This window comes from Copidosoma floridanum, unplaced genomic scaffold, assembly GCF_036245765.1.
Source record: "Copidosoma floridanum isolate Cflo_tuat_1 unplaced genomic scaffold, Cflo_Japanese_pri ptg000033l, whole genome shotgun sequence".
NCBI lineage: Eukaryota > Metazoa > Arthropoda > Insecta > Hymenoptera > Encyrtidae > Copidosoma > Copidosoma floridanum.
Window position 1 is genome coordinate 6,179,333 of NW_028321910.1, and position 23,962 is coordinate 6,203,294.

At 33.9% G+C, this 23,962-nt stretch overlaps 1 protein-coding gene across 1 annotated transcript in view; it reads left to right on the forward strand.

Moving 5' to 3' along the window:
• The window catches only part of LOC106644776 (luciferin sulfotransferase-like), a 304,205-nt gene extending 289,674 nt beyond the window's left edge, over nucleotides 1-14,531 (forward strand). Inside the window, exons 4-5 of the mRNA XM_089597539.1 lie at nucleotides 14,002-14,096; nucleotides 14,226-14,531. Of these exons, the coding sequence (XP_089453665.1) occupies nucleotides 14,002-14,096; nucleotides 14,226-14,531 (401 nt within the window). The remainder of the gene's footprint in view (nucleotides 1-14,001; nucleotides 14,097-14,225) is intronic.
• The last annotated feature ends 9,431 nt before the right edge of the window (nucleotides 14,532-23,962 follow it).

Consider the following 23,962-nt stretch of genomic DNA (forward strand, 5'->3'; position numbering starts at 1 on the left):
TTAAAATAATTAGAAAAATGAATTAGTTAAATCAGTAAATCAACCAAAAAAAAAAAAAAAAAATTATGAAAAGTTAAGTAACAATAAGAACTCGCTCGAATCTGCCACTAAAAATAGTGACGATGGAAACGATGCTGATTTAAATGACACTATTCAAAATTATTAGGTTGATTATGTTTAAGCTAGTTCAAGATTATTGAATAATTGTAAGCTACGAGTACCTAACTAGAATCAGAAAGATTTATGAAATTTAAAGTATGAAGTACGATAAAAAAAAAGGAGTCTACAAGCTTGGTGATTTGCGAATGGACTTTAAAAACAATTGTATGAAAATAAACGATCGAAACTATTCTATTAGTGTTAGATAAATAGAGATACCTGCCAAAAAGTATCCGAATGAATCTCTGATGACACAGAATGATGTGGAAAAATACTTCGCAACTGTATAATCTTCAAGTGTTCATACAACATACTCCTTCATAGTAATGGTTTTTAAAAAACCAAGTTGCATGAACCCATAGTAGCAATAAGTTTAATAAAATTATTGCAGAAATGTTCGATTTTATGGTTTGTCACAAAGGTAGATAGTTGCTACCTTACAATAAAAATGCTTCATTAACGCAGCTAATAAATTATATTGTGGGTTTTACTTCTGATAAAGAATGTTTGAGTACGGAAAATAACAATTGATGAACAATCCTAATTTCGGTCCCATTTTCTATTGCACTGTCCCATACGTAAATCAGTCAAACATTTTAAATTGTTTCATGTGAAATTTTTGACTTGGAGTAAATTTCTAAAGAGAGACTTTCATGTCAATCAATTTATGAAGTGTTCTGTCGTATGCATATACTGCAGCTGTCAAAGCAAGGTCCCACACGTTTTCTGGTACGCCAGAGTCATACATATAAGTTCTAGTCTTCTTTTAGAATGTTTAGTTCAGCTACTCGGATTTACTATTTAGCTCTGGTATATCTAGACTGGCTAATTGCAAGTCAGCGCCCAGAGTGCGTAGAACCCCTTAATTATAATCCTCCTGTGAACTCAGTACCTTGATCTGTTCTTGAATACCTTTTCATTGTAACCTAGGAAGTTGTGAATCGCTCTCACAAATCTTAGCATAATCTAGAGTCCTTTTAGATATTATGGGGTATGCTTAAGCCAGTTTCAAATAATCATCTATGAAGACAGCTATAAATCTGTAGCCTTTGAAAAAAGTCTGTGGGCTTACTGTTTCCATTAAGTTAGAGTTAATAGTTTTTAATAGTTCCGTTTATTTACTTCTTATCATTTTAAAGGAAACTTTATTGATATTTTAAACCTGACATATCTCGCACGCCTGAATAGAATCGTCAAATTTCACATTTTTGATGTCTTGAGTATTCTGAAACTGCTTCCGAAACTTCCTGAAATAATTCAGTGAATTATGTCCCAGTCTTACATGTAACAACATGGCTTTATTGTTTTTGTCAAATCCTTATAGTTACTCGGGAATGAACTCTCGTTGATTGACATTTCTGAGAATTCAAGCTCATTCACAGAATGAATTCTTTGGTCATGAATCGAAGATTTTAAATCTATTTCGGTTCTATTTTTATATGTCACATTCGTATGAATAACGTCATGAGCTTTACGAATTTTGTTACCACTATCTCTCACTGAGTAAGAAAGTCTCCATTTGTTACCACTGTTATTTTCAGTCTTAGTTTTCTACTCATAAGTGCCAATTCTATTATCCAATAAGATTCTTTATATAGTCTGCTAAAAAGCGTTTAATTTGATTTTTGGTCTTATACGAGTTTTAACAAGCGTTCCAGCACATATAACATTGTTAAGTCTCACAACATTGTTATCATTTATATCTGCAAACAATCCTTCGCCCATTATTTTCAAGCCTGTCACTAGATCTTCATTTGTGCACTGATTAATGGTAGAATCAGTCTCTTCAAATTTATTTAAATATAGTTTATAATTGACCCAATACCCTGTTGCTCTAAAATCAGCAAAAAAATTCACTAGAATTTCGAAATTAAAAGTTAAGACTCGACTGTCATCAGTCAGACGAAAAGACACGGATAAAACGGTCACATCTTTAAATTTGAACTTACCTTTGTTATTTGCGGTCTTTTTACTAAAGGATTTATTCTTAGAATCATCACTGTCTTTATTGTTGTAAGTTTTAGATTTCTTCAGTTCATTGACGTTATTACAGTGTTTTTGCGTTTGTCATTCTGATTTCTGAAGTTGTGACTGTCTCCTATCTCTTCCACCACTATATTGAAGATCCCAACCTTTCATAAAATTATTTCTTTTACAATTAAATTCACCTCTGCAATCTAGTTTTATGCTCCATTACTTTAAGGAAAAAAACTTGCATCTATGACATTGTTTTCTGCCGTCCATCTTTTGGAAGTCCCAGAATTTGTGACCATAGGCAACACACTTGTAGCACATGTCCACGTCCTGCTCTATTTGCAGTTATCAGTCTCTGGTTCAGCCTCTGGTTTGCTTGGTTGTTTATAGCGTCTACAAGATACTTTTTAAGATTGTTATAATTTAGCACTTCTTCATAGTTAATTTCTTTCATAAAATTGAGTATTTGTAAGTCATGGACTAAGCCAACGACGGTATTAAAAAAAGCGTCACTTTTTCTATCCTCAGGTAAGATTTTGTTCTGTAAATGATTGTTAATCTATCTCTTAAATCTTCAAAACGGTTATCAAACTGAGATGCAGTCTCCCTTGTAGGATTATTTAAATTGTATGGAACTTTTTTATAACGACGTTAGTCCTTAAGTTAAATCTGGTACTTTCACCTCTTGTGATTCTAGTTAAGAGTTTAATAGGATCCTGAATATTGATGGTCTTGACACGATAGCCTTTGCTTATTGTATTTATTAAAATGTTGCGCATAAGAATTTTGTGTTTTTTCTGTCACATCTTGTATCACATAAAGTGGTGGTCATATTATTCTATTAATTATCAATCAAGCTTCTCATCAAATATACCAGCTATGAAGATTCAGTCATACGATGTATGTTTCAGCACTGTATTCAACTTTGATATAAGAATATTAGAAATTAATTTAATTTTATTGATAAGTAAGTATTAATGCGAGTAATTGAATGTATCGACATTTCTCATCCATTACGAGATTGCCAAGGCAACTAAATTTTTTTCCAGTTAAAACTACGATTTGTAGAAAAATTATCAGACGTAGCAATTAAAAAAAGTGCTACTTCGACCAGGATTTATACCTGGAACTCTTTTCTTGCCAAAAAAGTGCATTATCAATTTTGCTATCGAGGTCTCGGTAATTCTTCTTCTCATTTGCTACATTTTTATACTTTCGGTGATTTTTCAGTCAATGCCTGCTCATTTGGTTTATAAGAATATTAGAAACAAGTGGCCCCTCCCCCGTCTCGGCTTTGCCCGAGACTCACTAAATGGAACACCGCAGTGTCTTAACATGTAATGTGAAACGCTTTCAGTGAAAAATTATAGATTTAGTTCTGACAATTCTCATAACAAAAATCTTTTTATCAAAAATATATTGGTTCAAAATCCATACAGTTTATTAGGCCAAATAATAAGCTGTAAAAATTAAAAAAATACAATTATGCTGAAAAGTACCATGCGTTCCTGATGACATAAAATAATCATTGACCATAGGGGGCTGTTGATTTGCAGTTTCTCCCGTATAATTCATGAAAAGGGATATTTTTTTATGCTGTAAAGATTCAAAGCTCACAAAAAATTCATCATTAAAAAACTTGTTTCTCTTATCTCACAACTTTATTACCAGAGCAACAAAGTCTCTTCGTAAATTTTTTTTTACCAGAGCAACAAAGTCTTTAGGTAAAGTAAATCTCTATGTTATTTATCGCAACAAAAATACAAATACATATTCTACCTATTTAAAAATCTGGAAGATTCAAGAGATAACTATGAGGGTTGTAGTAAAAAGCTGATCCCTCACTTAATAAATTCTTTTGTCATTTTATTGACGCCTAAAATTGTATTCATAAAATGCATTTGAAGTTAGCCTTCTAATTTGACTTCTTGTGACTTTTAGCATAGTTGAGACTCTTGTGAGCCCTAAAGGCTATTTTTTTCACCTTTATTAGGTTGGAATATTTTTAATATCAAGGTAGTTCCACGTCCGATGAACCTGAAAAGGACCGGTAAGCTTTTTAAGTGAAGTCTTTCTTGACTGAAGTTTCCAGCAAACGTGACTGCCTGGATACCTCAGGGTTTGAAGCTTGGAGGTAGTTGTAGATCTCTTTCCTAATGTATCCTGGTATAATGTCAAAGACGGTGTCTAAAGCACCTTTTTTTCAGACTCAGTTGTTTTGGTGATCGAAGGTGGAAAGGTTGGTTCTTGATGCTTGCCCGTTGGTAACTTTCCCGTCGACTCATGTTTATTATTTTTTCTTCATAGCTGTTAGGTTCTCCCAGCGCAGACCTTAGGGAGGATCGGTGATTCCTGATTCAATGCTTAAAGTTGAGAGGGTAATATTAGATCGTCGGTCACTGGGGTTCCCAGCCTTGCTACGAACAACTCTGCTCGTGACGTCTGCCAGTGAATGAAGTGGGCCTGGAGAATTCCTTCTCTGTGAGAATGCAGTTAGGACAAACCATTGAGGAGGAGGCTGATAAAATTTTTAGCCGATGGGGCTGTGAAAACTCCTCAGGGTTGTTCTTCCTGGCTTGCTGTTTTAGCAATAGGTGCTGTAGTAGCACCAGGTTGGACGAAGGAAGGGCCTTAAAACCCTGTAGTGCTGGTGGAGCAGATTAAGCTCTAGCTGGACGTCTCCTGGTATGACGCCTAAGACGTTTACATTCTGAATACCTATTTTTTCGTGGCACTCGGTTATTTTGGCAATCTCCAGTAAAAACCGATTTATTTCGCATGCCCATGAAAGAAGAGTGTTAGCGGTAGCTCGGATGCCCAGCTGCACTACTAACAACTTTGTTTTTGGTGCACTGCTGATGAATGGCTACGATAATTGACTACTTGATGGGGCATCTTAAAACCACTCTTCACTATCTTTGTTTGTGGGTGGCTTTAATTCTACCTCAACATCACCTAGCAGATACTACTGAGCTGAAACGCAAAGCTAGCTTGATTTAGCAGAACTTTGAGCTTACTTTTCGATAGTCTTATTAACTTTTCCAAGAAAAAAACTATACGAAAACTATTTCGGAATTATCAAGAATCAGTATGCAAAATTTCAGCAAAATCGGTTCAGTAGTTTTTGTGGTTAGGGATTACAACAGTTTTAGCGACTTTGCTTTATGTACTTGTAAGATTAGTCATATAAATCATATCAGTATTAATAACATACTGTCTATGTTTATATGCTTAAAGAGTAAGTTTTATAAAAAAACTGCAGTGAAACTCTTACTTAGTTAAAACTCTCTTACACACATACACTCCCTATGGTTACTCACACACTGTCAATCAAGTGCATACATACACCTTTATTATTATATCTGCTTAAGTGAATATAGATATACACAGTACTTATAAACCTAATAGTGTTACTCAGTGACAATTGACTTTTTATTACTATATTGTAATTTTTTATAGACTCAATGTTATTATTCACTTGAAGTTTAGTATATTTTTGTTTCATACAATTTTAAAGATTATTCATAATATCATTAATAAGAAAATGAATATAATTATAGTCAAGTGTAATTACAACTGGTTCATTAAAAATATCAATAGTCTTAATTTTATAAACAATATTATACCTAAGTTTTAAACAAAATAATAAGTTTTACATGCTCACACTTACCTGATCTGGTACTATAGAAGTGCATTAACATTAGCACTTAATAATCAAACATTATGGTTTACAAATAATCTATGGACGAGGAAATGAAGAATCAAATAATCGGGCCTGGTACTTGCTCTGACGACATGTGTCACTAGGTATGAAAACTACCATTCCTACCTCAGGCGTTTTTTAACAGCTGGTGTGCCCTTAGTAAGGAAAGCAGGATTTACCACATAAGTTCTATCACTCCGTGGTTACATTACGTCCCTCGAGCCGTAAGGTAGCCTTAGTGACGATGGCACTTTCAGGACAAAAGCTATCATTTCCTACTCTGGGTGTTTTTTTTTAAATTTAGACATTCAGTAGCCCTCAGTAGGAAAACAAGGGTTCATACGTGGTGCACATCCAACCAGGGCAAGCATAATAAGTCCCGTAGACCCTGTTACACAGATCTTTTGGGCCGCAAAATAGCTCTAGATCGATGGCGCTTATGAGGCAAATTCTTTTTTTCCAACCGAAGGCACACCAGCTTCTCAAAAACTTTCAAGGTAGGTAAACTACCATTTTTCATTCCGACTCCAATTTTGTAATGGAATTCAATTTTTCATTGCAAAAAAATTAATATAACTCTAACATTTAAAAATTTTGCTCCCTTACCTACTGACTGTACCTAATAGTGTATTTTAATGTGAACTGAAAAAAAATGGAAAGAGATATTTTTAATAATGGTTACTAACAACTTAGTGTTTTTTACGACTGTAAAATTTTTCACGGTTTTTTCGTTTTTTTCTATTTCTGCGGGATAATCCGTGTTAGTGTATATGAGCTTGTTATATCGAAACCAAGAGTTTTTCCCCATTTAACATCGTCCAACGTGCCTAAAGAAGTTTTCACTTCCAAAAAAAAAAATTTTAAAGATATACACACGTCTTCTTAACAGACTTTGTTCAAGGCTTGCTATTCAAGTAATAAATATATTATCTGTAGCTATTTTTGCAACACGATGCTCCAAGAAATAGTTGTAAGTAAACTCGAAAAACAAATCTTATTGATCTTATCTATTGGCTCAACAACAAATAAATACAACATAATAATGCGCTAAAATCATTTTTCCATATGTTGTAATTTATATATCCAAGCGATTTTAACAGTTTTCGTGATAGTAACAAAAAATTACTGATTGATTGATTAGGCTCCATTAGCTCACCTCATATTCAATAAATAATTTTTTTTAATATTATTATGACCTACATCTCTGTCAGTATGCTCTATTGTTTATGGTACCTTTCCGATGATATTAAAAAAAACAAAGGAAACAGTTCAACTCAACAAGCCAACAGCAATTGTTCATATGCCTTTTTCTGCAGCCATGCAAAAAAATGGACTAATCGGTGCATATAAGAAAAATAAAAAATCAAGATAAAGATTTTTTCTATGTACAGCTGTCTCTTCAATTCAGGTGACGTTAAAAGGGAGTTCGCAGGAAAGTAGAAGGCAGGTTAAAATATATTTTCATATAAAACATCATATAGACTTTCAAAAAATAAGTAATTTATTAAGTAAAAGAGCTTTAAAGTAAGTAGTTTTCCTACCCTGCAGTAAATTATTCTGCACTGTAGTTTAACAGAAAAAATTATAGTAGTTTATCCCAAAGAGGTGGATCATTTAGGAGAAGTTTTCTGCAAGTAACCTTTTTCGTAAAGTAGTCTGTACTTTTTCTAAGAAACGATACTAATGAACATTAAAAGATTAACTTTTATTTTCATTTGCTACTTTTTTCAATAACTATGATTTTTTTTTAAAAGAAACAAGACTTTTTTGATAGCTGACTAAAGTATTTTAAGAACTTTGAAATGTAAGTTAAATGTTTTCAATCAGCGAAAAATAAGTTTTTTACTAAAAATATTTAAAATTGAGTAGCAATTTAAGAGCGTGGAGATAATGCAGATATTGTAAGCGAGCTTGATATTTATTTGTAAGTGAAAACATATGACGTGTAGAAAAAGAAAAAAAACTGTTTTGGTCTAGCATCTCTCTCAAACTACATTTTTGCTCCTATATGGTGTACATTTTTGGGAATCAATCAGAAAAAAGATCGACAACAAGGAAAACACTCAACGGAATCAAGGCTAGCTCTTTCTACAATGTCTCTTTATTGTCCAGTGCTGTTTTTCTAAGACAATAATTGTGAAAAAAGATTTCACACCTGACTTCACAAGATTTTGTAAATTTTCTGATTAAAAATTCAACGGATAATTAATTTATACTTATAAAAAGTTCGTATTAGTACCTAATTTTTTCAAAGATACATTGACAACTATATCTATAAAAACAAAATTGTAGCGCAAGCACCTTATATATAAAATAAAGGAGACTATATTCTTCGTAAAAGCAACCTTATAAGTAAATGCTCACAATCAAAACGGTCGTTAACAGTTGTTTTATACAAATAAAGTGATAAAATCATTCTAGCAAATGACTAAAAATTGTAAAGAATAAATTTAAAACGTTGATACGGCGAATTTTATGTTGATTTATTTGGTTATTCATGGGAAAGAAGATATGCTGTCAATAAATAATAGCAAATGTATAAAAACACACAAAAATTTTATTCGAGATAACCATGTAAATTTTAAATTTTTATACAGCCAATTTTACATAAAATAAAGGTCTAATTCTTTGAAAGTTGTAAGTATTACTTAAAAATAAACGTATATATTTTTTAACTAACAGAACTTGAAGTATAAAGGAAAGTATGAACTTACCAAAAATATCCCGGTAGTTAATAATTGGCTCAAAATTATACATGAATTAGACTCATGTTTTTTTGTAAAATACATATGGCAGAGCCCCCTCCCTCAGTGAGTAAAAACTGCAGAATTGCTAAATTTGTAAAGACTTAATGCACTATTGACCATATGGTATTGAGTTTTACAATGTTTTTTAGTTGTCAGACATATTGATGACGATAAGTACCATGAACGTAAGCTTAACAATTTTCTTATTGAAAAAAAATTAAAGATGATAGCGCTTTATTTGAGTAATGTTAATTAAACAAACCTATGAAGCACTTTATTTACGATTGCTCACGTCATACTGGCGTTAGCTTGCGTAATACTTGAGCTCCATCTGGTGGATACTACAAAATAAAAATTATTTTACTGGATTTGGTGTCGTCTTTACATCGTTAACGTGGATGTCGGTATTTTTCTTTGCTTCTGCACTTTACTTTGTGTATGAATAGAATAGTCTTATTTATTAGGATTTTTGTAGTTTTTACACTTATTATCATAATTAGTTGACAATCTTGTGTTATTTGAGTTAACAATGCATTGAGCCTAAACTCGTCCGACAAGTCCAAAATGTTCTGGCATCACATAGTGCCAATACCCTAGCATACAGTGGATGCCTCATTGTATTTGTATCTGTCTTAAATTCGTTTGTTGAATGGTAGATATAAACCGACATCGACGTTAAATTCTTTGTCATCAGAAAATTTACCTAAGGGTTTTTTTCTGCATAAAGAAATAACCTGCAACTGATGTACAAAAAGGTTTGATGAGGATGCTTAGTAAACGATACAAATTTATTGTTAAAGTAAAAAAAAATAAAGTAAAAATTAATATAAACCAAACGTAATTGTTGAAATAAAACACATAAAATACAGTTATGCTTCAAACACCTACCTTGATTCTTATCTGTAATATCCAGATTCAAAAACTGTACATAACAGTACATGTAAGCATCTTTTTCATACTAAGTTCACATAGCTAGCCTGTGTCCTAGAGATTATTATAGCTTCAGAAAAATTCATGAAAATTGATTTCATACTTCAAAATTATTTTACTCGTGAAAAATGCATGAACTTTTCTTGTCCTTCTGATGTCACTGTAATATACTTATAAAATTTTTAAGTTATTAAGTGCTCTTAACAGGTTCGTTCAAACTTCCCTTTGGTTTCGTTTTATTCTGCAAATATATAATTATACTTTTTCCCACAAAATATACATTTATATGGCAAAACAAGGTTCTATTTTTCTCTACTATATTATCATGCTGCCTTCGTACCTGAAAATGAAAAGGGGGAGGGATGTACGTTGAAAGTGGACACCTCGTCTCGTGCGTCCTCCAAGCCCCTCGTCCTCCTGGATTCTGCTTCTGAAAAGGGGAGTTTGCACGGGATTTTTTCTCTCGTTCTACCGAGAGAAATAAATATGGGAAATGCTATCACGTCAAGTTTAAGGAAATTGTTTATTACGGCTCTCCACACGGCTCTACAAATAAACGGTTCCACCTTGCTGCGTGAGCTGCGAGCGCGCGTTCAGGATCCTGGAACCAAGAGGGGCCGCTGCCCTGACGCGCTCCTGGCCATGCCACACGCACCTTCACTTGCACGTCCTCTCGCCGTCCCTCGACTCTATCCCTTTCCAGCCCTGTTGTACACGCAATGTCACTTCTCTCTCTCTCTCTTTCTGTCTCCCAGTAACCTCACCCTTGTCCCTTTGTACTAGGTCTCTCTTTCTCTCTCTCTCTATCTCGTTCCCTCTCAACTATGCCCCTCTACCCTATAGACCTAGAACGAAAACGCGTAACACTATTAATTCGGCACTCCCGAGCATGCACCCATGACTTCTTGTGATCTGGCCCTCTCTCTCTTTCTCTCTCTTTCTCTCGCACTCACACTCTTTCTCTCTCTTTCCCTATCCTCTGTCTACTCCTGGACCTCGTTCAGGAGGCCTACCAGCGCTCGCAAGCCCTAGCACGATGCACAAAAAACGAAGGGAAAAGAAACACGCTATCTCTCGGCTCTCTAACTCGTGACAAGGGCGTATGGCGTCCTGCTGGGCCTCGAGCTGCTGGTGAGTTCGTGGGGCTGATGGCTGCGGTCTTAGTCTTCCTCTCTCTTTCTTGTTCTGCGGTCACTCTCTTTCTCTCGTCCTGAATCTCCTCGTGGTGATGGTCTCCGACGACAAGGACACAGCAGCTCTCTCTTCTCTCTCTCTCATTCTAAAACAGCTTTCTCTCACTCTCTCTCAAATCGCAAAACCTCTAGCTTTCCTATGCGGGCACGATGGCTCTTGACTCGAGACTGAGTCAGCCCGTCCCGCTGCAACCACAGCGCATACATCTCAGCGCCTTTTTCTCTCTCTCTTTCTCTCTCTCTCTCATACCCGAGGGCCACCGCCGCGGCCTGAACAGTGCTGCGATCGCTCACTCTTATTTCTTCGCCACTGTTGGTGCTATGTCCCGCGTCGCGTCGTTCTCTTCTCCTTTTTCTGGGAGCCAAAACAAAAAAAAACAATTCGGGGAAGGTAAGCCTTTGCCGGTATGACGTCATATGCATTGCGTCAGGAAGAGCAACATGAGCCTGGAGGCCAGATTTACCTCTTTACAATATATAGGGAGGTTTTGAGATGATAGTATCTTACTAATATATAAAGCAAAGTTGCTAAGACCATTGGAATTGCTTACCACAAAAACTACTGAACCGATTTTGCTGAAATTTTTCATACTGATTCTTAATGATTCCAAGATGGTTTTTGCAGAGTTTTTTTGTTGAAAAAAATAACAACAATAGTGGTGAATAAGTTCAAAGTTTTGCCTAAATAAGCTAGCTTTGCGCTTTAGTACAGTAGGATCGATCAGGTGGCGTCGAGGTAAAATTGAAGCCACGTGCAATCAAAGATAGTGAAAAGTGGTTTTAAGATGCTCCATCGAGCTGACAATTATCGTAGTCGATCATCGGCACTACACCAAGAACAGAGTAGTCTGTCGTGCAGCTGGGCATCCCGGGTACCGATGACACTATTCTTTCATGGGCAAGCGAAATAAATCAGTTTTTACTGCAGATCACCAAAATAACTGAGTGCCGCGGAAAAAAAATGTTTGGAACGTCAACGCCTCTGAAGGAATTCCAGAAGACGTGTCTAGCCGAAGCATAATCTGCACCAGCACTTCAGAAATTTGGGCGGTTCAATCATTGGACCTGGTGTTGTCAGAGAATTTCCTACTTTAAATGCAAGCCAGGGAAGACAGCCCTAAATAGTACGGACAACTACAACGGCCTCCTTTTTAGAAGTCGTCCCAACGGCATACCTAGAGAAAAGGTATTCTCCAGGCCCACTTTCCTGACTAACGATAAACGGTTGGTTATCTGGAAAACGACCCAAAGACAAGATATTCTTTGGTTAGCAGCATACCTGCCTCCTATATGGCCTTCTTACACAGAGACTCAAAGAATAAGAGTCAAGCTACCTGCAGCTGGCTCTCTCTTATCAAGAATAATAGTAAAGAATAGCTGCAAGTCTCACCACTGGCCCTTTTCAGGGCCATTATGTGTATTAACGATTTCTACTTAACCATCAATCTCATTGGTTCTTTTAAGATTTACCTAATTTTACATTACCTTGCCAACAACTAAATTTTTACTACCATTCCCGGAGACGATTTGTCAACTTAACGACTATGTAAAGCCAGCCACTATTAAACCAAGTCAGTCATTTGCTGGCAGACGTCACGAGCAGAGTTGTTCGTTGCAAAGCTGGAAATCCCGGTGACTGGCAATCCTTTATCTTCCTCTTGAGTTTAAGTATTCAACCAAGAATCACCGTTCCTCCAAGGTCTACGTTGGAAGAACCTAACAGCAACTAAGAAAATATAATAAACGTGAGCCAACGTGACAGTTTTTAACGGGTAAGCATCACGAACAAATTTCTTTACCTTAGATCACCAAAACAACTGAGTCTGCAAAAAAAAAGGTGCTCTAGACACCAACGTCTTCGATGTTATACCAGGAGACGTTGGGAAAGAGCTCTACAACTAGCTCCAAAGCTTCAAACGTTATAGTTTTCTTCCTAATTAGTGTAGTGCTGCAATAACAGGCCAGAGAATATCACCCTGAGGTATAGAGGCAATCACGTTTGCTGGAAACTTTAGTTAAGAAAGAGTTGACTTTAGAAGTTCACTGGTCCTTTTCAGGGTCATTGGACGTCAAACTACCTTGCTAACTAATATGTTACAATCTAATAAAGTTGAAAGAAAAGCCTTTAGGGCTTACGAGAGTCTCAACTATGCCATAAGTCCCAAGTCGTCGTATGTTGAATTGGAAGGAAAACTTTAAATGCATTTAATGAATACAATTTTGGGCGTCAAGAAAAGCACAAAAAAATTAATAAAGTGAAAGATTAGCTTTTTATTATAACCCTTATAGTAATCTTTTGAATCATCTAGATTTTTAAGTAGGTAAAATATGTATTTGTATTTTTGCTGTGATAAAAAACGTAGAGAATAAGCTCCAGCACTTTATTGGTCTGGTGATAAAGTTGTGACATAAGAGAAAAAAATTTCTTATACCTATATTTTTGTATCTTTGAATATTAACAGCTTCAAACAATTGCCTTGTTTATAAATTATACAAGAGAAACTGCAAATCAACGGCTTTTTAAAGCCAACGATTATTTTATGGCATAAGGAATGCACGGTACTTTTCAGCATAATTATATTTTTCTCACTCTTTACAGCTTCTTACTTGACTAAACAAACTACATGCATTCCAAATAAATATGTTTTTAATCAGAAAATGTTTGTCTTAAGAAGTGTCAGAAACAGATGTGAAATTTTTAACTGAAAACGTTTCACATTACATATTAACACACTACGGTGTTTAATTTAGTGAGTCTTGGGCGAAGCTGACGGGGGGCCGCTAGTATCTATATAATGCAGAACCTGAATCAAACCAAAGAGGGGTTCAAACAAATTTAGTATATCTTAGTTGAGCGCACACCTGACACATTTATGCATACTTACCTAACTGAAAGGACTGACTGACTAAACGTGATACACCAACATAGGAAACACAATTCTCATTTTGTAAACATGAGCAGTTACTACTTACTTTTATAATTAAGAAATATTGAGTCTCATACCTGACATAACTGACCTATTTTCATTTGTAAACAATCAGTAACAATATATTACCATTGCTTGTCCAATAGGTCAGCTAATTAAATCCACGTTAAGTGGAGCCCACTGTTCCTCTAGACAATGAAGAAATTGTTTATTTTTGCGAGCTCGCTGTTATTTTAATATTCTTACACATTTAAAAATTTTTTATAATATTTCATGTTAAACGTGTTTATAACTTATTTTTTATGTATAAAGAAAAAGAGATATTATTCTAATGTGAATTTTAACACTAAGTATAATTTTTCTTTAAGTTGTTTACGCCCCTTATTGGAAGCATATACACGGATTTTGGAAAATGAAAGATCTGGATAACGTTTTGTTTATTAAGTATGAAGATATGAAAAAGGTAATTTTTACTTACTGTCACTAATAAAAATAATAATATATATTATTACCGATCAAATATTTTGTTGTCTGCATCTTTTTAATTAAAAGAGCTTATTTTGAAATATTTTTTTTCCCCTTGATTCCATAGGATTTGCCCGCAGTGATTCAAAAAACAGCTAAATTTCTTGACAAAGAACTTGATGACACACAGGTAGCAGCATTAGAAGAACATCTGAGCTTCTCTAGTATGAAAACTAATCCTGCTGTTAATCGTGAAAAGAGTATTGATGCTGTAAAAAATAAAAAGATATTTGGTGACTTTGAGGTTGAAGGTGAATTTATAAGAAGTGGAACTGTAGGTCAGTGGAAGAATAGAATGGATAGTGACATGATTAAACAATTTGACGAGTGGATTGATCAGAATTTAAAAAACGTGAAGGGACTTATTTTATAAGATAATCTATATCCATTTACATTCGAATAACAGATTTTTTTTTAATTGTAACTTTATACAGTTTCAGGGAAGTTTTATTATATCAATATCTAATAACTAATACAAAATTTAAAAATTAGATTCTTACTATAATTTATCTTAATCTTTAAATTTTTTATTTTTTCTGGATCATTGTTACGTATAATTCTATAATCTATTTTGATATTTTAATTAGTAGAATATGAACATGACAAGTAATACCTAAATTTTGGAATACAAATTGTAGAAACTGGTGTTTATTATTCGAAATTAAACCAAGAGCTGAAGAATATTATGACGAGAATGTGGAACTCAAAGAATTTTTTTTTTTTTTTACCCTAAGTGGTATACAACTTTTCACCAATCCTGTACCAAGAGAAAAAATTTTCTTTGTACCTCGTGGAATGGGTGTTCCTTTTTTTAGCACCGTATGATGAAAAACAAAAACTTTTTCTTAAAGTATCATGAAAATGTACGTTACAAGGTAAGTGATTTTGAAGATGCACAATCACAGCAGCAATACGTAATATACCGAAAATCTGTGAAAAGCATAAAAGCATATTGTATTCGTTGGTATACAGCTAGACATAAGGTGGAGAAGTACAATTAAAACTAAGGATAGGAAGATAAATAGTGATTTAAATTAAATTGAACAATTTTTAAAATAAGAATATGAAAATCTTCATTAGCTAGAACTTATGCTCAATTTTAGTTTAAAATAATTAAGTTGACTTGGGGTACATTGATGAAAAACATTTTATCAGGTAAGAGAAATAGTTCAAAGGTATTTGATTGCACGTAAAAATTTGGCTTCCATTAATAGTAAAAAAATAGTGAAGAAAAATGAGATAAGCAAATAACGGAAATACTTAAATTTTTTTGAAATTACATATGCGTATGTGGGGCTAAGTGTGCGTGTGTGTACTGCTTATTCCTACCGTATTCACAGCAAATCTTTCTATTGATGAAAGCAATGCAAATTATTTTTTAATACTATCATCGAAAAAAGAAATTTCGAATAAGTGAATAACTTACACATGTATAATGGTTACCTAGCAAATGTCTTAAATTGTTTTGATTTCAGAAAGCCGTGAAAAAAATTAACCTGCGGGTATTTATTGCAAACAACTAAGTACTAATCCATTATGCTGACAGTAAATTCTAACAGGACTTATATTTATTTTATATAAACAAGTAAAAAGTATTATTAAGCATTAGTAAGGTGCCTGAAAGTTTATCAATTAATTTCTAGGAAATGAATTCATCACAAGTTTTTGAATTATACACTGATTGCTCCCAGTATTGCTAGATTTCAACAATTATCGCATTATTACCATTACGATAAGGTAAATGACATTCGTTTGACGCTTAACTTACGGAAATTTAAGTCATATATACATATATATGTATATACCCTTGTTGGGCTTTGCTCCCTAGACGCTTTCAACGCTAACCTTCTATTTCTAGTATAAAAAATTTGATAATAAATAAAGAAGTTCTTCTTACAATCTTTCAACAATTAGTGACCTCATCGACAATTTTACTAAAAATAACAAAAGAAATAAGACCATTTAACAAAAACAATGATAACAGTATGAAAATATGTACTAATATTAGTTTCATTTACGTATGTACGTATACAGTAAATATATAAGTACAATAAATATAAGAACATGTGAAAGAATGTATGAAGTGAAAAAAATTCATATTCTAAAATATAAATTAGCACAACAAAAGAATTCAGCACACATGTCTGTCGTATACAGGGTGTGAAAAAAACAAATAAAGAAGTTGCTAATTTTTTTAAATTCTACGAATGGGAATAAAAATTATGATCTTCCAAGTAACAATATATATAAGATCATGTAATTTCAAAAGACATCAGGCGATAAAAAACATAAAGGTATAGTTATTCTTAAATAAAGTTGGGCGTCTTTCAATATACAAAAGAATTATTCCAACGAAGCATTGTTTTTTTTTTACTTTATTTTATGGTGGGAAAGAAAACACAGTAAAATGAGACGTTTTTTTTAATTGTGAGGGGTACTTGACATATCCACTAAAATAAGTTTATATTATGAAAAGATTTAAACGAAAAATTATTTAATATACTATCAAGACCTTCTACCTTATATACTATATTTATCAAGAAAGTTCTTATTCATGTTAAAACTCACTAATAATTTACTTTTATGAGACTCTTCCGTCCAACGAAACAGTGGCCGTTCAGCGTACATATGGATGATTAGGAAGATACGGGTAAATTTAAACTCGTCAGACCCGACACCTGCTTTCATTCTGACTCTTTACATAAGGACAGCGATTTTGTTCACAACATTAGAAAAGCAATGAGTTTTGCAATATATTATTACAGAAACGCTAGTATAATTAAGAGCAACAAAAAGATTACCATTCAACCTATTAAAGTAACAAGCGATGTATACAAGTGTCAATTGTATTGAAAGCTGTGATGACTTTGTTTTTGAGGATGTGTTACTGCCTGAGTATTAAAATACTTTATTATGACTATTAACCCATCCTAGCTTAAACATTTATTTTCATAGATAATTGTAAAGTTATATGTTTATTTAAAATTATATTAGAAAAGGCTTGTGTAACACAACTAGGTAATAACTTTTAGAACAACGTAGTATTGTATTACAACATGAGATTCTCATAAATGCTGAAAATAATGACGCAAGTGGTACTGCTATCAAGTATTTATTGAAATAGACAATGTTGAAATTTGGCACTGTTACCTGTCCTATCCCCTCCCCTGAGCTAGTTTTCGATTACTACGCCCGTCCCGTTCCTCACTATGATTCGCAGAGTTATTCAGTCGCCTTCTGGCTTCGCAGCCTAACGGTTGTGTTTTTCAAGTTACTCACTTCGTATTACACCTATTCACCAGAACTCTTTATATCACTAGTATAAGTAAATGTCGCTCTTAATTAGTTCCTCCTTGTTAACTGTGTAATCCTCTCTTTCTGTCCTCCTGGCAGAAGGATTCTGGCAAATCTCGCTCAGCTAAGAGGTTATGGGCTCAAGACGAAGAGAGGGACGACTTGCAGAGCATTGAACAATCGTGGTACCACTAGACAAAAGTGATACGTGTACGAGTTGGATAAAAAGTATTTGTATCTCTCCCATCCTCGCGAGCTCCCATACAATGCGTGGGGATATGTAAATGGCTCTACGAAAAATCAACGGTTGAAAAAGACAAACCAGATACAAATAAGAGCATCGAAAAGTGGGTAAACAAGAACTTAAAGGCTCAGTCAGACATTATCCTTGCCATCAGCCCGTCCAAGATTAAACTAGTCAAGTCATGAACAACAGTAAAGAAGGTATGGGAGTGACTGGAGTCACTATATTTGTCAAAAGGACTTGTTAGAAAGGCTGTCCTGCTCAATCAGCTTATCTTAACAAAGATGACAGAAGTCGAGGATGCTCGATAATACATAAGAAAGTTCTTTAACATGGTTAACAAACTCTTGACAATGGAGGATGAAATAAACAGAGATCTCCTATCTCCATCCATCATGTTGCTTCGTAGTCTCCCAGAAAGTTTCGAGAACTTACAGTGCACCATCGTGTCTCGTGATGAACTTCCAGCGCTGGAAATTCTGTGAATCAAGGTTGCTGAAGAAAACGAAGCCAGAAAGGCGATGAAACAGAAGCACAACCAGAATGCCATGTTCGTGAACAAGGGGCGAGACAAATACAAAGACAAGGACGTAAAGATAAGTAGCTACGTCTACAAGCTTATGGCCATCAGGCAAAGAAGTGCAAGCAAATAGAGGACGGGCAGTCAGCAAGCAACGTGGCGGACGTTGCACTGTACTGCGAAAACGGGTAAGCATCCGAGGACAAGCTAGCTGGAACCCGGACTCATTCCGAGGATTCAATCGAAATGCTTGAAATCAGCACGAGAGAGTTCAGCTTGGCAAGCAGCTCAAGCAAAGAGGTGAAAGGTACGTAAATGGTGAGGGCACAGTTGGAACATGACGGAAAAGCCAAGCAGGTGACGTTTCAAAAGGTACTGAACCTTTCAGATCTGCAGTCTAATCTCGTGCAGGGAAGGATGAGCCGCTTGCCCTTCCTAAAACGACATTGAAAGAAGCCAGCATAAGAGATATTATCTACGCAGATGTTTGTGGACCCATGAGCACCCCGTTTCTTGCCAAAGGCAAATATTTCTGTACTTTCATTGATGACAGCTCAGGCAGGTGCTAGGTTAGGTTCTTAAATCAATAGAACGAGGTACTTCGGGAGTTTAAGACCTTTCTTGTCTCAATAAACACGCAGCTGGAACAGAAGGTTAAGTACAGACGAATTTACTCACACCTCTGTGAGCAGATGTGGTAAACACGGTTAACTTTAATCAAAGCCGCTGTCTCTCGAGAAGGCTTGGTGGTAAAATGTTATTCGAAATAATGCACGGAAAGCCTCCCCACGCGTCGCACCTTATGATCTTTGGTTGATGTCTTCGTTAAGAATAGACGTACCAAAAAGGAGAAGCTGGAGTTGCATACAAGGAAAAGCGTGTTCATAGGATACTACAACGAAATTAAAGGCTATAGGGTATGACTCCTTGGGAAACGCAAGATCGGAGTGTTGAGGGACGTTAAATTCTTGGAGGACACCTCATACAGTTCCATTAAATTAATAAAGAAAGATAAGAGTGATCAGGGGGTGAGCCCGTTCATTGACCCCAACCCAATAACCACGCAAGAACCCAACGATGACTTCAACTCCACCAAAGAGGGCAACGACGTAGACTCCCTAATGGATTTTCGTGGTTTCTTATCAGAGGGACCAAACTTCTCAGAACCAGGCCCGTACTTTGATCCAAGAGATGAAGGAAGAACTTACACTGAAACGGCTGCTTATCTACATGAAAATATGCCCTAGATCATAGCCTTCCTAGCAGAGGTCCTGATCGTGAAGGCACTTACAACACCAGACTCCGATGAATGGCTGAACGCTATGGCAAGTGAGGTAGCTTTGATTCTAAAGAACGATACATGGACACTGGTAAAAACAGATCAAGCCCACAGCATTGTGGAGAGCCAGTTTGTACTACGCACCAAACCCAAAGAGAACGACCCATTCAAAGAGAAGAAAAAGGCAAGATAGCCAAGTGATACACCCAGAAGTACGGCATAGATTTCCAGAAAACTTTTGCCCCAGTTGGTTGCCTAGAATCCATCAGGCTCAACCTATCGACCGCCAACTATAGAAACTTAATCATACGTCAGTTTAACTTAGTAACTGCGTATCTCAACGGACGCCTGGGCAAAGAAGTCTACATGAAGGTCCCCAATGAACTGACAGCCGTCTTGAAAATTATATCGTGCGAGTCATGGTGGGAGCCCTGTACTGTCTCGAAGGCAAAAGACGCACTAGGAGCTTCTCCGAAGGTGACAAGGTCGACCGCGTGGAGTCCTAGTACCAAAAAGTACTATTAAAATTGCATTAATTCGTAAAGTGCTCATTGAAGTCGATCAAAATGAAATTTTATATTTTATGTTGAAATCAATTAAAATCAGAAGTTTTCAATCGACATAGATTGTCCTTTTTTTCGTATTGAATTCAATTTAGTTTAATTTATAAGTTAAGAAAATTAAAACGTGTAATATGCAGTGTTACTAGGTATGTTATTCTAGGGTAAAGCATTCATTTTGTCTGATGGATAAAAAATCTGATCTTGAGGTATAAGAAGCAAGAATAATCAAAAAGCAGTAATGTCAGGATAGTGCCACAGAGAAAGCATGGACTCTAACCTTTTCTTGGTCAATCCATCCCATTTGATTATAATAATAAACAGTCATTTTTCCATGAATCGATTTTAATTTTGAAATTTAAAATTTTAATAACAGAAGCACATACTACATATGATTCTAAATCATTATTTTTATTAATAGTAATACCAAAAATATTTTCTAATTCATAAATTTAGTCTACTTAACAAATGTTTTTAATCATTTACATTAACATAAAAGAACAAATTTCCTAACAATATTTTCTTGAAAATAAATAAAAAAATAATTTGAATCGCAACATGTTAGTTTGAATTTGTAAGCTTAGAAGAAGTAAGCTGATATACGAGTAATAGTTGTTGTCTTAGATTTATTATTTGATAGGAATATACGCTTAATAGCACTATCTGCTCTCCCTCTCGAAGTCCACGAGCTAAAATCCATTTCCATATAACTGAAAATTTCTTTACTGACGAGGTCTCCAATTTTCAGAATCAACTGTGGGGTACTCTTTATTCTTCATTACATCTTTAGCAAAATATTCCATTTCTTCATTATTCACTTTATTCATAAGAATATCCTACAATAAACACTGAATTTTTTTCCCGTAGCGATATCAACTGTTCTTTTAACTTCACTTTAACATCCTAATAAGGAATGTTAGTTGGGCTTAATAATAAGTGTAGATAAAAATATTAAAAGAAATCATTAAAATGAAAAAAAAAAAAAAAAACTGGTTTTACTTTCTGGCCGTAACGAGTCTGTCTGATCGTAAATCACAATTTTCAGAACTATATGCAAAAAAACAGATTGAATTTTTGTATTCATGGCCCAGAAAAAATATTTTTACGTGAAACGTTAATTTAGTATTTCTTTTCTTGTGAGAAAAAAAAATCTTATCTATGGCATAGATTGGTAAAGCCTCAATAATAGTTCCAAAAGGAATAACCAGTCATAGAACATTCAGCTTACCATTAGAATTAAGCGATGTAAAAAGATCGTTTTTGGAATTTGAATTTGAGAAATAAAATTGACGTATTTCTTTGTTCATTTATAATAGTTAATAAGTAAGTAGAAATTAACTTTTTTTCCAAGTTTTACTTGTAATTTCAAATTTTGTATTTTAAAATAAGACAAGCAGTGTGTTTTTTAGTTTATAGTGCTGCTGTTGCCACTAAATGATTATAGCTGAGTTCTACTGATAAACATAAGCAGACAAACGTAATAATAGTACTCGTGTAATTATAAATGCCAAGTCAGAGTAAGTTTACATTAGAAAAATCAAGCAACAATTTAAAGATATGCAGCGCCTCCCCGTCTAAGTAATTTTCTGCTTGTACTGGTTTTTATATACCAACCAAACTTATTGTGGAAAATCAAAGACAATGAAACATTAGCATGAATATCAGTGCTACGCGCGCCAACCCTCAACCCGATGAAGATATAATGTTAGCACATTTATCAGCATCCATAATGTCAATCGTGTGAAACCTGGGGAAAGCCAGTAATTTTAAGTTGCTGCAACTCTAACGCTTATACAAGAATATTCATAAGTACTTGACGAGCTGGTAACAGCGTGTACAAAACCTTTCCTAAGTCAAAATTAGTTCAAAAAATAATAAAAAAAAAAAAAAAATTCACCAAACGAACGGATTTCAGAAAATGCTCAATGTCATCGTGTTAAGAACGCAAGCTTCAATGGCACAGGATGCAATGAAGTATGGTCTTATCAATCGCAATAATATAGCAAGAAACCTGTAAGTTGGTAAACAAAATCTGAAGATCTAGCAGCCGAGAAATGGCATTTAGATGTGATTGATTTCGTAGAAACGATGAGCTAAAAATTTATTAGAACAAGGTGTTAGAAACAAGAATAAATAAATAAGAATAAATAAGAAACATCAAAAACGTGAAACAAATGAATAAGAGTACAAAATGGTTATTTAGTTCACCCCAGATATTTTTGTTGGATTACTCTAATTACAAGCAGCACATAAAATAAAACTTTAATAAAAGTGATAATAGTAATAAAACGATAAAAACCAAAATAATAAAAATAATCAAAGTAATGAGAATACGTTAAAAAATATTACTAGGAATAATAATGAATACTCATAGTTAAAATAACACGTTATAAAACTTAAACAGCTATCAGGTAGTACTTAAACCTCACTTGGGTAACAACTGTGCAGTTGAACAATAGAAACCTTGAGACTACATACAATCAGCTGTACTTAAAAGGCGAGTTGTTTAATTCTAAGGCAATACTTGAGGATCAGTTCTTCAGTGCTATTTGGGCTGCTCTAAGGTGGTGCTAAGCAGCGGTACTTGAGCAGTATTTTGACGATACTTAAGTTATACTGCACGAAGATTTTAGTACAACTTTAAAGATTTTTGGTCAGCACGTAAGCAGCTTTAGTTCAGAGCTCTTAACAAGTAGTATTTTAATGGAGGAGATTTAGTAGTACGTTCTTAGTACTAAGGCATCATGTAAGCAAAGGTCCTTCAGCAGCACTTAAGAGTGACTTAGGCAGAAATAAAGAAGCGCTATTGAGGCAACACTAAGGCAGCAGTGATAAAGAAGCAAGGCTTTAAAAAACTATGGGGAGAATGTTTATATTACCAATTAAAATGAAGATGATTATAATGATGATGGTAATAAGAATGATGATAATAATAATAATAATAATAACGATTACAATAATAATAATGGTAATTAAATAGAAATAATAATAATGTTAATTAAAAGAATAATATTAATTATTAAGATGATAACGATGATAATGATAATGATAATAATAATAATGATAATGGTCATGATAACGGTGACGATGTTAATGATAATGATAATGGTGAGAATTATGATGATAATGATGATGATGATAATGATAATAATGATATTGATAATGATGATAATGGTAATAATAGTGATGATAATAAGGATAAAAATGATCATGATAATGATAATAATGATAAAGTTGATGATAATAATGATGACGTTGATAATGATGATGATGACGATGATGATAATGATAACGATATCGATGATCATGATAATTATGGTGATAATAATAATGATAATAATGAAGATAATAATGATAATTATGATAAAAACCACAAAAATAATGATAGTAGATTAAAATAAAAGACAATAATGACAACAAAATGATAGATTATAGTTATTAACATGATGATGATGATGATAGGAATAAAGATGATAATGATCATAATGATTATGATGATGATGATGATAGGAATAAAGATGATGATGATCATAATGATTATGATGATGATAATGATCGTAAAAATGATGAAAATAATAATGATAATGATGATGATGATGATGATGATGATGATGATGATAATAATGATGATAATGATGATGATGATGATGATGATAATAACGATGATGATAATGATTAGAATGATAATAATAATGATGAAAATTACAATGATAATATGATAGAAGTTTTATAAAAATAACAATAATAACAATAAAAAGAATGATGATAATTATTAACATGATGATGATGATGATAAGGATAAAGATGATAATGATGATGGTGATCATGAAAATAATAATGATAATAATGATAATGATAATAATGATGATAATAATGATGATAATGATGATGATGATTATAATACTAA